Source organism: Gymnoscopelus microlampas, assembly GCF_963454915.1.
Source record: "Gymnoscopelus microlampas genome assembly, chromosome: 14".
Classification (NCBI taxonomy): domain Eukaryota; kingdom Metazoa; phylum Chordata; class Actinopteri; order Myctophiformes; family Myctophidae; genus Gymnoscopelus; species Gymnoscopelus microlampas.
Window position 1 is genome coordinate 13,802,992 of NC_139951.1, and position 18,004 is coordinate 13,820,995.

General features: G+C 42.1%; 1 protein-coding gene across 3 annotated transcripts in view; it reads left to right on the forward strand.

The window, feature by feature from the left end:
* adam11 (ADAM metallopeptidase domain 11) overlaps nucleotides 1–18,004 on the forward strand; it is a 62,894-nt gene that overhangs the window by 19,422 nt on the left and 25,468 nt on the right. For all 3 annotated transcript variants that reach the window (XM_084078537.1, XM_084078536.1, XM_084078535.1), the window contains exons 5-7: nucleotides 11,562–11,644; nucleotides 13,425–13,488; nucleotides 17,275–17,332. In XM_084078537.1, the coding sequence (XP_083934663.1) occupies nucleotides 11,562–11,644; nucleotides 13,425–13,488; nucleotides 17,275–17,332 (205 nt within the window). The remainder of the gene's footprint in view (nucleotides 1–11,561; nucleotides 11,645–13,424; nucleotides 13,489–17,274; nucleotides 17,333–18,004) is intronic.

Below are 18,004 nucleotides of genomic sequence, written 5' to 3' on the forward strand. Positions count from 1 at the left end.
AGACATCAAATTTCTCCGCTGGGTCTCGAGCTAAACGTTTGGGAACCATTGTTCTAGACCACTGTTCTATCACACTAATGGGTACACATTGCACTGTCCCACGTGCAGCCCTGGGTCTCTCTGTTCACTGCCTGGTCCATTTTCAGATAGGGAGAGAGAGAGAAATACTATATGACAGGCAATGAGCTATCCTGTTCCTTCTGACAGGAATAGCCGTTTGGGATGTGAGTTTAGTGAAAGTGGAGAGATTCCATTGCACTTACTCGCTTGGCAAGGTCGAGCATTTCGGGACGGCTACTCCAGTGGTTTGCAAACTTCTTCCGCCCAAGGCACACCAAAGGGCAAGTCAAAATCTAAAGGAACACCTGTGTTCAGAGGTGTGTACTCGACATGGACCCGAGTCACAAATTTGATGACTTTAGATGACTTTGCTCGAATTGAGCCCCAATGACTCGTTTGCAAACCACACCCTATAATGTCTATTTTTGTCCTTGGTGAGAGGTGAGTCTGAGCCTTTCATTGCAAGTTAGCATGGTTCCACCTCATTGGCTGTGTGCCTAAAAGAACAGCGTCATACCTCCTTCCTCTCCTTTCCTCTTCCTCTCCATTAAGCTCTTACATCCCACACTGCAGAAAAACATCCAACTCCAGCCTCATTAATTTGATCAGATGTGATGGTGTCATATTTAATGATTCTGTCTGTGGAGGATAAATGTTTATTCTCCATTGGTATGAGTATGCAATATCTAGTGGGTTGTTGTACCAAGATGGAGGACATAGTATAGTTTCAGATACAATGACCAGTAATGGCTGTGATTCAATCTGAGAGTTACTGCAACACATGAGAGGGAACGTGCACTCTGCTCAGCATAATATGTTATGTCAAATTCACAAAGAGGAGACGTATGAGCCAGGCCTGCAGTCTAGTCAGTTATCATCAGTACTGCAGTGCTTCATCATGTAGTGGCCTATTTCACTGTTCCTCAAATGGGGGTATGTGTACCCTTAGGGGTAGGCAGGCATATAGGTAGGTAAATGGGGAAAAATAAATGTCTGTGTAATGGAAAAACTGACAAACCGTGTGAACCTGTTGATCTGCAAAGTGTTAAACAACACATTTGTTTGTTTCTATTAACGTGGGCTAGTCAAGTTTTAAAAGCACACGTTATTAATAGAAATACCTTTTTATTTGCCTTTTGTGCTGTTTTATGTTGAACATATTGGCATCAAAACTGGTACAAATGGCACCAATATTGGCATCAAACCTGGTACAAATGGCACAAATATTGGCACAAATGCTGCTGTTTTAAGATTTTTTTCTTTTCAATTCACACTTTTTGTTGGAAATTACATCATAAACAATTATTACATCATAATCTTCTGTTGTATTTTGTTTTTTGTTTCTTTTCTTTTTTCTTGGTACTGTACAGTAGGTCCTTTTTTTTAGCTCTTATTCCAGCCTTGTGTATTGTATGAACTTGATTCTGTGGATACGTAAATACCGCGTCCCTCTCAGCTTTCCCCTACTATTGCAAAATAAATAAATAGTAGAAAGAGGAACCAGGGGAAATATAAGCGGATAACATAACTGTGCTCATGTGAGTGACTGACTGACTACGGTATTACCTGCAGCTCGTGCACGGGGACACCCAATCCTCCGGTTGGCGTGCGCGCTGCTGTGCCAGGCAATTAGATTTCCCTCACTTAGAGCCTCGTAATCCTGCCCTTTATTTATTTTTCTCCCTGCCCTGCCGTAAGTGCTGTGCGCTTCCTCCCTAATTGGAAGGAATGGCTAAAGTCTCTTTGTCCTCTCTGGCCACAGACAGAGAAAGGGGTGAAGGCAGAGGCTGAAGGAGCTATGAATCGACCTGTCATGGTCTCGCTACACACTTAAACAGATAATGCTGAGAAGTCACATGGTCTCCCTGTTTCCACGAGTACCATGGCGTGGATTGTTTATTTATAGCATGTCAACTTCACTATAGACTAACAGAAGGCACTATCTTGTAATGTCTCTAGGTCGTCCTCAGACGAGCCCTCCATCGTTGCTTCCAGTCATCCCTGTTCTCCATACATCTGATCTTTCTTGAGTACGTCCGTGTATATGTTAATGTGGGACGTCCTCGTGACTGTGTTGGTTCTCACAGCACCGATTTTCTGGCTGGCAGCTCTTGATGTCTTTGGCAGTATCCTGCTAGTGTCATTCTCCTGGCTGCCATTTTCACTCTCACACTTGGTATTCCCTCATAAATATTCTTGTTGGTAACATGATCACAACACCTGTATATCAATAGAATATTAACAGATATGCTATCTGCGTCTTAGTCCTACACTAGACTTTAGAATATACAATCTGTAGATTAGTTTTGCACTAGACTCTAGAACAGGGGTCTTCAACGTTTTCAGGCCAAGGACCCCCTAGCTGAGAGAGAGATGAAGCAGGGACCCCCCTCTATATTGTATAAGAAATGTGTTTCAGATTGAACTTTTTTTTGTTTACTTGGTCTGCTCTTTTTTCCCTCTACACCAAACACCTCTTTGCCAAAGAAATAGCCGATCTATAAGGTCACAACGTCTCGCAGCGCGAGGCGTTGTGAGCTTGTAGATCTGCTATTTTTTTGGGCCAAAGTTCTCCTTAGAAAAAGGGATGCTAGGGTTCAAGTGGTTAAGGTAAAAAAAAAATCATATCACACAAAGATTTGGCGGACCCCCTGTAGTAACTCTGAGGACCCCCTAGGGGTCCCGGACCCCCTGTTGAAGACCCCTGCTCTAGAATATACCAGAAGTAGCTGAATTGAAAGTGCTTTTGGAGGTGACCGTGTGCTCTATAGGTTTTTTTGTAAGAAATGAGGCTAGCCGACAAATTGTTGAAGGCAATTAAAGAAAATTTCACATGACTCACAAGAGAATTTGTACCTTAATTTGGTGAAAAAGAAATCTGCAACAAACAGTGACATTTGTAGCTTTTGTGGTGTCCCCAATGGATGCAAGTGAAATAGCTTTTGGCTCGCCTCAATGTGTGATTCAGATTTGGGGTATATCGGATGCTTTGTTCATTATTTGTGTCATTGTTTTGTAAAATTGCAGCCATTCGGAAAGGCATATGTCAATTGCACTTTGCCTTCAAAGTTATCGTCCTTTCTTCCAGCTCTGTAATGTGAGGTGGACTACTGAGACATTGATTTTCCACTATACAGGAAGCTGAGTCACCGCATGTGAGCTCATACGTGTTAAGTAGCTACCAGTCAAGACTCCCTGTGAGTCTCATACACCGGTGCTTCTCAAAGTGGGGTCCCAGGGACCCCCAAGGGTCCTTGAGGGGGTTCCAGGGGGTCCCCAGCAAAATGTGTTAGTATTGCATCAAAATGACTTTAACCACCTCAACCCTACAGTATCGTCTCTCTGAAAATAGCCGATTTACAAGCTCACAATGTGTCAGCATGTTGTGAGCTTGTAGATCTGCTATTTTCAAAGAATCTTGAAAAACAATATTTTCAAATGGTGGTTATTATACACAGATGGGCCCAGTACAGAGGACTAGAAGGAAGCCAGTTGATTCATCTCTGAATCATGTCTTGTGTGTTGATGAGAATGCATAAAGAATGCTTCACCTTAATGGACCATGTAACCATGGGTCAATTCAGGCTGATTCTACATTTAGACGTTCATCTGAAAACAAAGTCCTTCTATAAATTACACAAATCTCTGCGTCTGTGTGTGTATCTGTCCTTCGCGTATCTCTGAAACCGATCGCCCTCAAACTCGGCTTGCGTATCGGCGAGGATCCAGGGAGTGCAGTGCCCGACAATTCAGCAAAAGCTAAGGTATGGCAAGGTCACTTGGCAGCATTTATATCAATGGCCAGCAAACACAGATTTCCGAGGTTATAGGCTGTCAAATCAACAACTTAACCCATTAAGACCTGAGGCTGATTCTACAAATGCCTTCTAAATCAGCAGTTCATTAGTTTCCAGATTTTTCAAAAATGTCTAAAAATAGCAGACGTACAAGCTCGCAGCGTGGCACAAAGCACTTGTATATCTAAAATGACACTGATCAGATGCTCTCCGGGTTTTAATCGGTTAAACTTTCCCCCAAGTGTTGGGGGAAATACAATACATTGCAAAATAAGTTTTGTTTCTCTTGCTCTTTGTTTTGTTTTTTTGTTATGTTCGATCTCCGCCATTCCTTGTATGTTGTAAGTTGTCAATATAACAATAAGAAGTGGAGCATTCTTTAATGACATGAGTACGAGTCAATACTACAGTTCTGCATCAAGATCCTAAATTTGTCTATAATATTGGATAAGTAAAGTCGCCATTATAATCATTTTATAACAATAATCGACATTTCATAAAGGAATTACATTAAAATGTTGACCAGGGAGCTAAGCTATGGCAGCTGCCATACCTTGCCATACCCAATTGACATCAGACTGATACGTCTATATATATATATAGGTAGACCCTCCAGAAAAATGCGTTTATGCGATCGCAGAATTTACCGCATAATCAGCAAAATGGCGCATAATTATGCGGGGGGTAACGTTTTTTCAAAAAGGCCGCATCGCATCGCATAATATGCGCATCGCATCTCATTATACGCACATCGCATCGCATATTTCCGCATATTTCGCAACTTCTAACATATTTCGCATTTTTCGCAACTTTTCGCATATTGCATATTTCGCATATTGCCGCATATTTCACAACTTTCCGTATATTTCGCAACTTCCCGCAATTTCACCGCATAAAATTGCAAAAAAAACCGCATATTTCGTCGCAGAATCAAGGATTTTAGCCTGCATAATCAAGAGTTTTAGCCCGCATAATCAAGGATTTTCCCCGCGTTTCTCTGGAGGGTCTATATAGGCATATCCGGTTGACCAGAGCTGCCGATCCGACCGATATGGGCATATACATGGTGACATATACATACTGATAACATCAGGGATATCAGTATGTGGGCATACAAGGGTCACGACAGACAGATACAGAGATCTCCGTCTCGGCATAAAAGGGACACAGACAGACAGATACAAAGATCTCCATATATGGGTATAAAAGGGACACAGACAGACAGATACAAGATCTCCATACAGTATATGGGTATAAAAGGGACACAGGCAGACAGATGGGTACGCTGACGATGTGTACCACGGGTATTGCCTAACTAGGTGGGGCATGCATTCCCCACTTTTATTGTTCCCGACTTTTATTGTGCCCAACAGGCAATCGGTTTAGTATTTTAAAGAAAGATAATGACAAAGTTTGTATCCACGTGTATTAAAATATTTGTTGTTTAATTTATTTTACAAATGTTGTAAGAGCAAATGATTCAGTCATTTAACCTGTGTTCTTCAGAGACCTGATTTCAATAAATAAAGACTATAATATAATATCAATAATAATATCAACATTTAGTAAAATAAATAACATAATAATAAAAGAATTGCCCCAGATCTAATTGAAAGTCACTAAAATGAACTTTCCCTGGTTCTGCACTGAAAGCAACAATGGCAAGAGTACAGGTGGCAGAGCGGCCCTGTTCGATCCCCCCTCCCGGCTTAGTGTCAACGTGTCCTTGAGTGAGATACTGATCCCCAACCACTCCCTGGGGGCTGTATTAATAGCACCCGCTGGATGAAATCCAGGTATGTAGAAATGTACACCTAAAGGGTACAGATTTATGATTGTTTATTATTACAAGGGTCAGAGCTAGAGCTGTAATGCTTAGATAATGGTCCTGTCATCATCAAAACAGATAACAGAACGGGGGGAGTGCCAAGATTCTGTTTGGGGCCAACCCAGAAGTAACTTCCGTCATGGGACTCTTCAGACTCTTATCAGGGCTGGCCTATTAACCAAAATATGTATATCGAAACTGGTATTTATAGAACCAATAACTGACTTATAGCTGAATAATCGAGAAGCAATTTCTACGTTAGATCTGCTATTTTAACGTTCTTTTCAATCGTTCATTAATTGCCATTGAGGCAAATGTTTGAAATAATCGTGATAACGTCGAGACTTCCTCCTCCATCCCTTCTCATCTCATATTTATTTCCCTGCCAGGCCGGAACGGCAGAAGGCGAGGGATTATGTTTTTGCTCCTGTGAGTCCGTCCGTCCGTCCGTCCGTCCGTCCGTCCGTCCGTCCGTCCGTCCGTCTGTCCGTCTCTGGTACCGTTGGCCCAATCGGCATGAAACTTAGCACGCACACACCCAGTAGGCAGGAAGAACCTCCACCCCAAACTGGCCTCATGGTGACCATGAGGAACGTACAAATTAGTACACTCTTGAGTTACAGACCCGGGTAGGGTAGGTAGTAGGTAGCCTCACAAAAAACATGCAGTAATCCTGGTCTCTATACTGCCTCCCCTGGTCAGCGGGGGCACCTGATGGAGGGGAAAGGAACTGGTTGGAATAACGTGTTCCTTCCACACGCTACGTCCAACCGGGGAAACTCCCCCCTGTCAGGTGATGAGAAGCGGCTTGCTAGCTCCTCTTGCATTGAAGGAGGCATGAGCTCAGTTCTGGGCTCTCCCTAGGCTGGCAGAGGGAGAGTAGCACCCAGGATTACATAGGCAATTGGCACTGGGTGAAAAAATGGGTTAAAAAAATATATATAATAAAAAGAGTTACAGACCCGTAAGGATCCGTCTGGTTCCCAACCACCAATAATTTAGCTGGGGACCCCCCTGGAACCACTCAATGACCCCTGGGGGTCCCCAGGCCCCATTTTGAGAACCACTGCTTTAAACGGAACGCTACAGTAGACTTGATGTATACCTGGTTACACTGTCGCTTGTTGAATAGGGTGGGTCTTGGGTCACGTCAATTACGTCTGTTCTTACACTTGTAAGTCGCTCTGGTTAAGAGGGACTGCTAAATGCCTAAATTGTAAATTGGCATCTCAGACAGGGTCTTTGAAGCGTGCCAGACGGCGTCCGGCTCTGGTGTCAGGCCAGCCATGACTTATCAGACTTCATTACCAACAACTTGACACTGACCCTTGCATTCAGTTACATTTGCAATTAGCGGCCGCCTTGATCTGTGCTAGCTGAGGGCAGTGTCGCTTTACAATTTCCATATTTTTAAGGCTGACGTTGGTTTGTGGAGCGAGTTACCACGAGTGACGTTGACGTGCCAGACAGTTCAGTGCCTCGCTTGGAGACGTTGTGACGTGTTTGTGTCATAATCATACCTCATTTTGTCTCACCTGTTCTATGCACATTATTTTCGTATTTTAGTTTTTTCCATACAATTAATGCCCTATTTTATACTTCACCGTATGACAGTATTGAAAATACCGATATCTGTGAGCTTGTTGATCTGCTATTATACATACCGTACATACAAATGGATCCAATGTACTCTTTGTACCACTCTCAACCTGGTGGCCCTATTTTGGGAATGTCATTATAGGCAGAAATTGTTAAATCATTCAGAGGTTTTCTTCCATTTTCTGAAACGATTTTGCACGTACAGTACCAGGCTTATGTGTGTTTAATGTGTAATGTATCTCATATATTGAATCAGAATCATCTGATTATGTCTTAAATGAGATTATCAGATCATCAAATAAGATGAATATATTGATGCACAGGTTACCAAAGTACCAATTTTAAGATGATTTGATTTATCCAGTTTTCCCTGTTTAAACAGGACAAACAGGAAACCAATGAAAACAAAGTACAAGACAGGAAACCAATCAAAACATAAAGGACATACAGAAAACCTGGCAAAAGCTACTATATCTGTCATAGAGGGAGAAAGACTTGCTACACAGGTTGATCATCAGCCACAATCAAACCGGCGACATTGTGGCGCCGTGGTGAATGTTTAGTGGTTCTAGTGCCCGGTAATGGTCTGGATTACAGTGATCATGTGAAAGTTCTGTACTGTTCACGAGATGCATTGGATGTCAGCAAATTCTAAGAGATTTGGTCTTGAAATTGCAGATGAAATCTACAGTACAGTATCTATCCATCTTTATCACTCGTGTCTCTCTTTCGTTTTTCCTGGTGAAAGTGGCCTCGGTGCGGTCCTCAGAGCTCCGCCAGTAGCTGCAGTAGGTGTCGGTTTCCGTCATTGATAGCGTGCTCTGCAGCCAGCAGGTCATCTATGCTGTGGACACGTGACAAGTGTAGTGAGGGCTAAAGTGTCACTCAAAGCGGCACTCCATAGATTTGTGCAATGTTATTATATGACGCTTTTCCACTGCATGTTACCGACTTGACTCCACTCGCTTTACTTAGTTTTCCACTTCAGATAGGACCCCCTCAATGTAACTGGTCGTCATATATTCGCGACCATCCCACTGCGTTGGAGAGTGCTAAACAATGCTCAAGTTAAAGCTAATGCTGATGCTTGCCACCTGGTCTGAGGGCAACTTCCTTGGCCTTAATGTCAGTAAGACCAAAGAGCTGTGTCTGGGAGGAAGGACAAGAGCAGATGGCATGGCGACCATCTTCAGGCCTGTCATCATGAGAGGGGAGGAAGTGGAGCAGGTCACTGACTTTAAGTATCTGGGAACAATTATCGACAATACACTCACCTTTCAGACCAACGGAGACAACATTTATAATAAGGCAAGGCAGCGGCTCTATCTTCTCAGGAAACGAAGGAGCATTAATGCTAGTAAACACATCCGATCCTGACCATGGTCGACAGGTCAGTCACTGAGTCACTTTCATCTCTTGGTATGGGAAACCTGTCAGTTAGAGATGGGAACAAGCTGACCCAGGTAGTCAACTAGGCCAGTAAGATCGGAAACAAATAATTCAACTTCAGGTTATAGGTCAAAGCGTGAAGTGGCCAAAAACATAATTTTCACCCCCGGCCGTGCCGGCCTGGCAGAGATAACAAAGCTAAGAAGGCTCTGAGGGGAATGTTGATGGTGAACTTTTAAGGGAGGGAGTTTGAATACGTGTATCAGCAAGTGTTTCTACAAGGTTTATTTTATAATTGTTTTTGTGTTTTATGTTTTTACGTTTTAGATTTGTTGCGGACTTCATTTCAAGATGTTTTTTGTGTTCCTAAATTCCTAATCAAAATCATCGAAATCTAAAAAGTCACCTTTTAGTATTTCCAGAGATCGCTTGGGGGAAAAAAAGAAGTACCAGGTACTTTTCCCCAAAGAGTCGAGTCGAGTCAAGTGGAGCCGGTGCAGTACGTGGAAAATGGCCAATAAGTCTAGCTTGCTAACGGGCGGACACTGATATGTAATCAAAGATTGTTCCACTGCCCTTCAATGCCATTAGACGTCTATTCATCAGGGAACCTATCCAGGTGGGATTAGTGCCATCAATCACGGTCACGTACACTTTACACCTCCTCCTTCCACAGCGTGGAGCAGCAGCTCTGCCTCTTCAGCTGATTACTGCACTCAAGCTAGCATAGCGGCAGCACACTGATAAGCATCATGCAGGTGAAACTGACCTACAAATTACCAACGCCCCCTTTGCATTGCAAGTAAGTGCTCAGGTGGCGTTCTCACAGACCATTCCATTTGTAAAAACAATAAAACAAAACCAACACCAGAGGGGTGTACATTTTCTTAACCCATTAAGACCTGAGGCCGATTCTACGAATGCCTTCTACTGTAAATCATTAATTCTCAAACGTTCTCGTGCCAAGGACCCCCTAAATGATATATATTTGTCCGCGGACCCCCATCTGAAAATGTTTTGTGCCATGGACCCCAGTAAGAGGTTTGTTGCCATTGGAAGTAAAAAAAAAACGTTTCCAAACATTTTCGATATTTTTCAAATATTCAAAAATAGCAGATGTATAAGCTTGCAGCGTGGCACAAAGTGACGCGCTGTGAGCTTGTATATCTGCTATTTTTGAGTTTTTCTGATATATTTATGTTGCTATATATATAGCTAAAATCAAAAACAGATGCTTTCCCGGTTTGCGGAAATAGCGATCTACAAGCTCAACGTGTTAAGAATGTTTTAATTAAATCGGAAGTTAAATTGAAAATGTTTGACATATTTGCAGAAAATGAGGACGCCAGGGTTAAGGAGGTCAACATAAATTTTTAATTTAATCAAATTGTGATATTAATATCAAACATCATTTCAAACATAATTTCCAAAATGAACATTACTTAATGTACATTATTTAATTCAGTCTGACCAGAAGCAGAGATAGAACATATCCCACTAGCCATAAAAAGGAATGGCCAGTAAATCAGAAGCATGGAATGGATTTCCCCCCCCAATACCCCACCCCAGAAAATGAAACCCTGCACACAGATGTGATTGAGGGGTAGGTAAGGATACAGCTCCTGAATCGGTATCCCATATTGGATAAATTGTATTTTCTGAGAAGAGATTTGTAGGTCAGTAGAACTCTCTTGGCTTCTGATAGTATTAAAGGTACTGTGATATGTACTAAGTGATATTTTTTGTTTAAATCAAAAGGTATTTTTTTATACGTTAAAGCCTTATATCTTGTTAAGTAACAGGGGTCACACTCTCTCCAGCTTGAGTCTTTAGAAAGAAGAAAATACTTTTTAGGTGAGTCAACAATTTAATCCAATCAGGAGTGAGAATCCATCTATCAGCTTAAATGTTATAGTGCAATTTTGTCTGCTATTATTATTATTAAAACAATCCTTTATCCCGTATGGGTTCTCTCTCCTGTTTGGATAAAATTGGTATCCTGACCTGAAAATGCATTTTTCAGGTCGGAATAGCAACAAGAGGTGAGCTATTTAACACTTCTTTAAAAAAAAGGAAAAACATCAATTACAGTACTGTTAAGTATCAGTGTCCGAAAAAAGCTTGCGACTAAATAATCCAGTACAGTAACTACATTGGATACATTGGAACGCAGGTTCTTTTTCCATTTCCTGAAAAGTAACGGTTTCGGATATACAAGGTTTCCGGCCTACAGTGAACGTATATATACTTTGCCCGCAACATCTCACACATTCCAGCCTGGTGTTTTGCTTCTCAACTGGTTTCACACCAGAGCTGTTGTACTGGGACCGGTATGTTACATGAAATAACCCTCCTGTGATTGAAGTGTCTGCTGTCTGCTGCGATGTTAGAACACCTCACAACCAGTGGTGTGAACTAACAAAGTACATTTACAAGTACTGTACGTTTTGTAAAATGTTGAGGTATTTCTTTTTTACTTTACTGGAGTATTTCCAATTTTCTATACTTTTACTTGAACTCCACTCCAGAACATACATTAACCACTCTCCATTCCTATTTAAACTTTGGCTTTTTGAAAATAGCCGATCTACAAGCTCACATTGTGTCGCGTATATCTGCTATTTTCAAAAGATTGTTATACATTTGAAAAACGTGAAATGGGACATTCTGCATAACAAGTACTTTTTCAACATTGTGTGTGTGTGTGTGTGTGTGTGTGTGTGTGTGTGTGTGTGTGTGTGTGTGTGTGTGTGTGTGTGTGTGTGTGTGTGTGTGTGTGTGTGTGTGTGTGTGTGTGTGTGTGTGTGTGTGTGTGTGTGTGTGTGTGTGTGTGTGTGTGTGTGTGTGTGTGTGTGTGTGTTTGTATGTGCCTTTGTGTGCATCCGCAGGGGGGTGAGCACTGTTACTACCACGGGCGTGTGCGTGGGGTGCCGGGCTCCTGGGCAGCCTTGTCAACCTGCCATGGCTTGCGGTGAGTTCACACACACACACACACACACACACACACACACACACACACACACACACACAGCCATTGTCAGAGATCACTCTTCACACTTATTGATTTGTGTTTTGTTTAATCTCATATTCTTTCATGACAAAGCTATTGGAGTTGTATTGAGTTACAGGACAACCTAGCCTCTGTCACTCACTCTGTGTGGGGACTTGATGCCATGTCCTTACTTGGCTCTAAACTCTATTAGGACAATTATCGGTTATTTTCCTAGCGATTATTCTATTGTGTACTTTTCAATTAATTGAATAATCGAGAAGCGTGTTTTTTTATTTAATAGTCAAAGAATATTTGAAACCCTCCAAAAAAAGTTACAACTTTGCCGGTAAACTAAATGGCCACCACTGCTATGTTCTATAGGGTTTTAATTGGTATCAATCCATATCGTACATAAACATAGACAAATTTCCCTGTTAATGTCTTTATTTTATATATTGCGTATGTTTACAAATTTGCCTAAATATTTATTCCATGATGTTGGTCAAACATAATTACGTTTTTAGAAAGCCATGGACGTTTTTTATCATGTTCTTAAATCAGGCTTTTCTCCGGGGAATATTTATGGACAGACTTTGCAAATCAATTTGCGCTTTAAAATGCAACAATATCAGAACTGTCAAACTAAATAATAAAGACACAGTGAAATATTACCTGTTGGATTTACAGTATCAGTATATCAAGCTATTTGCAAGTTGATTGCAAGTTGATTTATGTGCCGTACTGGGAACTGTGCGGAGGAGGGATTAGGGGTGTACTTTATTGGGAGAAGGATGCTGAAGATGGAGCTGCCAGGCAAGAAGAGAAGAGGAAGGCCAAAGAGAAGGTTTATAGATTTGGTGGCAGATGATATTGTCGCCGTCAGGTGGAAACCTTTTATGTCCAAAACCGACGAACATTCCTTTTTTATTATTATTTAAAAAAAGATTTTAATTATTACAATGATGAAGTATGGCATTAAGTAAAAAAAAGAAGAAAATAATATATATATGGAGATAAGAGGTTTCTGCCTGACAGCAACGATATGCAAGTGGCTGGAGTGACCGAGGAAGATGCAGAGAACAGAATCAGGTGGTCCACTGTGGTGAGCCCTGATGGGAATTAGCCGAGAGGAGAAGAAGAAGAAGAAGGAGACTGGAATTAATGGAGTCCATTGACTTCCTGGATGATCAAACGGACCACATTATGCTTATGGAAAATGATTGGCAGTAATGTCAAGTTTACCGTGAAATCAATGGGCTTAGAATGCCAGACCACCAACCACTTAAACCCTATTAGTTGACAGGTGTCCCCTGGGGCAGGCGATGCTCAACCTGTGGGCTGCGAGGGTATCGCAAGTGGGGCCCCAAATAATTGGCAAAACACTCAGATTTTAATGATAACATAGCATTTATATTTAAAAAAATGATACCAAAATAAATAACAAGTCCACCCCAAGTTCCATTGATCCAAGGTGGAACACAAGAGATTGATTGATCATTAAAATGCCATGGATTTTCCACAGGGATCTCAGCTGGCCAAGTGGTCAAATGGGTGGGCCGCGAACACGTTAGCGATTTTTCAAGTGGGCCCTGATCCAGAAAAGGTTGAGAAACGATGTCCTAGAGCGTCTATACTTGGTCGGTCCCCTCCTTTTTCCCCTCTACAGTAAGGCATATGTGGTTACCTGATGCACCCTACCCCTACCTTTTGTGAACTAACGTTTCTGTCCTTTCCCATGTGGTTTGTGTGTTATGTGCAGGGGGATGTTCTCAGATGGGAATTTCTCCTATGGGATCGAGCCTCTTCTCTATGACAACGATGAGGTGAGTGGTAGACTGTGTTGGTTTCATCAGAGAGACATGGCATTTCGTATGGCCTCCTAAACAAGGTATTGTAGTGTTTTGCAGGATATAGCTTCCAAATCAAGTTTATATGTCCCAGAAAACAAGGGTAGGGCGACGGGTTCAAATCCCTACTACTTCTACCCTTCTACTGTTGAGCTAATACAAAAAGTCCACTTGGGCAGAGGATATATTGCATTTTGAGCTTCAGCAAAACCACTTGGCTAAAACAACTGTTGTGCTACCCAAACACAGGATATATATCTCTCAATATAAAAGCATTTAGACCAACCACAACCACCATAGTTGTGTTAGTTATATTGTATTAACATAGTCTACCATACAGGTTGGTCAAAATAACGTTATAATCACACACACACATTTTTTTACACATTAGCATTTGTCACTTGAATATGTTATTGTGTACAGAAATGCTATTGCCGAATACAATGTGATTCATAGCGCAATGGCAACCTCGAACCAGACCATTTGACACAATGCTGAATGGATTGGTGCCAAACCGTGCATTTGCTTCCAAGCTCTCAAACTGTCTATAAAGAGACCACGTGAAAAAGATAAGAGCTCATTTCATGGTGGTGGCCTGATGAAACCTGACTCAACTAAATGAAAGTGATTGCTGTCAGGAACAAAGGGAAAGAGCACTCCAGTGTTGCAAAGGTGCGGGCCACGGTGAGTGAGATCAAAGTTTAAAGTCATACTGTGTAACTTTTTCAACTTAACACAATTTATTTTTGATATAATCTTTCACTACTATATTTTTCACAATAACCATTCGACATCAGAATCAGAGAGATATAATAAAAAAAACACAATGGAATATAACAAAGTATCAGGACATAATCTGAATATAATAAGTCACAACAGGATTGAACGGCAAGGTCCCAAATGTGAGGAGAGACCGGCAAATTCAAATGTCAAATGACAAGGCAGAAACCAAGGTTTCCTAGTGAGAGAAAATAGTTGAACAGAACATTGAGCAGACCTCTGAAATGATGAGGTGATATTCCTACCCTAGTCTGGTCCCTCTATCTTTCTTCCACTCCCCCCCTCTCTATCTCTGTCTGACTCTTCTTTCCTAGTCTCCAGTCTCCCTCTCTCCATCTCTTTCGGTCCTCCCAACACTGCAGACAGCGCCACTCTATCTGTGAGCTGCTGTATGGAAAGTATCGAGTTGATATACAATCCTTATGAAGCACGCCCTCATCAAAGTATTGCTATGAGACTCAAAATATCCTCCATTCTAATGGCGTAGCATACAGGTAAAACGAGGGTTGGATTTTGGGGAAATGCAGACTGTGTGATACCATATTGGTGTCCCTATTTTGGGAAACTTGCCTAAACTCCAGTGCTATATTCAAATCAAATCAAAGTTTATTTATATAGCACACTTAACATGACCAAGTCAACAAAAATGCTGTACAGGTAATAACAAAAAAGCAAACAATGCAATGTAAGCAGACAATAACGTACAATGAAAAGGCACAGACAAACGCAAAGCATTATCGAAAAGGAAAGACAGGGCTACATCAGCTATCACCGAAGTCCAGGGAGAAAAAAATAAGTCTTTAATAAGGATTTAAAATTAGCTATCGACTGGGCGGCTTTGATGCGCATGGGTAGGTTATTCCAGAGCCTCGGGGCAGCCACATTACGCTGATCAAAGCAATGGTCACAGAGTTATGGCCATGTGAAGTGTTTAGCACTGCAGTAACCACATACATGTGGCCCCTGGTGTGACTATTGTCATGGCAGAGCCCTGAACAGTGTTTGTGCCAAGTTTGGTGCATTGCAGATTGGATTAACGGTGCGCCTGTGGGCCCCGGGTGCCCCTTGGGACCACCCGTGGTCCCTGGTGTGACTATTCTAATGGCATACCCCTGAACAGTGTTTGCACAACCAACGAATATAATTGGCGGTGTTTGGGGATGGGAAGCTGGCTGGGGTTGTGTCCTTGGGAGGGTAATCTGGGGGAGATGGCGTGAACCTCTGTGTGCGTTATGCTCTCCCAAAGAGACTTAGGTCTCAATGTTTTTGTTGGTTAAATAAAGGTTATATAACAGACCACAGCACACATGGGGAATTGATCATGAAAAGAAAAATGATCAAATGTATTCTTGAAAGACGATTAGCATTCTTCTTATGGATATACTGTATGTTCTAACGTATTCACACACCATTATGACATCCAAGATGGCACAGCTCCTGCATGATGCCGTTGTGTGTGGTCCACGTATAATGTGCTCCTAGTATTTTCTTTTACTGTTTACTATATTTCTTAAGCCTTAAAGCATCAGCAGCTATTCAAATTTCATTGCAGTGTATTTCTGGATATTGGATCTTATCAGACTCACCAGGTTTATGACTTAATTCCTTTCCTTGGATTCCTGGCCAGCTGAGATCCTTTGGAATCCTTGCTTTGGCTCAGCTTTTTTGATTGATTGAATACTTTATTAGTCAGAAATTTAAACAGCACGAGGTATAGTCAGACATTAAAGCTAAAAGGATAACACAAAAAAGTCCTGGGGACTTGTTTCCAGTGTGATCCTAACACAGAGGAGCTGATTAAAATGTAAATTAAAACTATAGGAATTTACAAACTACACTGTCTTTTATCAGATGTTCAGAGGCACATAGTTATTGCGTTTCAATTTGAACACAAAGCATGCATGGCCTCGATGGGCCACAACTCTCGTTCAGACAAAGACAATATTTTACAATTTAAAAGGCAAACTCGTTCCTCTGGTGTAAATGCTATCCAGATAGCCATCCAGCAATTAAACTGGCCAGATAATTTCTCACAGAGAATGCGTTGTGGAGATTACATAAAAGTCTCTAGAACAAAATAGAAAAGGAGTGAAGGGGTTAGAGAAGGAAACAAGACATAATGTTTTAATTAAAAAGAAAGAAGCCCTCTTTTTAAAGAACTTAATTAGAAACACTTATCTTTGATCTGAGAAGAATTCAGCTTTACAGAGAAAAAAAGACCTTAACGCCAGAGAGAAATGGAATCAAATGGACCCCATATCCATGTGGTACACTCTTCTGACTTAAATTAACGCTGAGCACAGACTTTTACTGTGCAGGACAGAGTGAGCTAGAAAGCAGAGAGAAGGTGGTGGGCGGGGGGGGGCTGGAATAGGCTGAGCCTACTTTTTCCATTAAGGATCATCCACTCCATCGAGACGTAGCTCAGTTACATAGACCGGAGAGAGAGAGATGGATCAATAATCTCACAATTCCATCTCGAGTTCTCTCTCCCTGCGTCTCTCTTGTCTCTCTTCTCCTCTCGCTAGCTCTTCAGACAGGTCATTTTCATAAAGTATTTATCCGCCCTGCCGAGCGTGTCATCGTGTCCGGGAGTGTTATTGCCATTATGACAAGCCCAGCCTGCTGCTGAATTATGAATTAGGGCACTTTGCGTCCCATTGAGGCCGGCCGACATCAGCCTTGTTTTCACACAAGTACACTTTGGAGTCCAATACAAGCGAACACAAACACCACCACCACCACCCCGCCCTGGCGGGCTGGTGCCTTTCCACTCGCAGAGGAGAGACACCACTATGTGGGTGATAGTTTAATTGTCAATTGTTTTGTCTGTCTTTTTGTTTGGCTTCCTCTTCTCTCTCTCTCTCTCTCTCTCTCTCTCTCTCTCTCTCTCTCTCTCTCTCTCTCTCTCTCTCTCTCTCTCTCTCTCTCTCTCTTTCTTGCTCTCTCTCTCTATCGCTCTCTCTCTCTGTCTGTCTCCAGGAGGAGACGGACCATATGGTGTATCGTATGCCTGATATTGACCTGACAGGCTGTCCAGGTACCTGTTTGACCTCCAAACAAGCTGTCTGTCTATTATGTCTGTCTGTCTGTCTGTCTGTCTGTCTGTCTGTCTGTCTGTTGGACAGACAGACCGACAGACAGTCTGTCAGTTGGACGGTTGGAGTCTATCTCCTAACTCTGACTGCTTTATCACTTTGACATTGACTAACCTTTCTGTGAGGCAGTGCTCTTACTAACTTACACGCACGCACACGCACGCACGCACACACACACACATTTGAAATATTTATTTATGTCCACATAAGACAGCACAAGACTGCCTTGTACAAAGGACATAAACACTGCCAGTGCAGTCAGACGGTAGAAAAACAGCCAGTTACAAAGTGCTTATAAGGCAGAACACACACACGCGCGCACACACGCACACGCACACACACACACACGCACACGCACACACACACACACACACACACACACACACACACACACACACACACACACACACACACACACACACACACACACACACACACCTCGGGTCATCCAGTTTCACCTTGCCTCTCCTCTCCTCTCTTTATATAATTCTAATCACTTACCGTATCCATTGCAGACTCATACTGATGCCCCCTTACTCACTTTCCATACGTTTCTTACTCAAATCCATTTCGTTTCCAATTGCACCCTCATCTCTTTCTCCCTCTTAAATGTT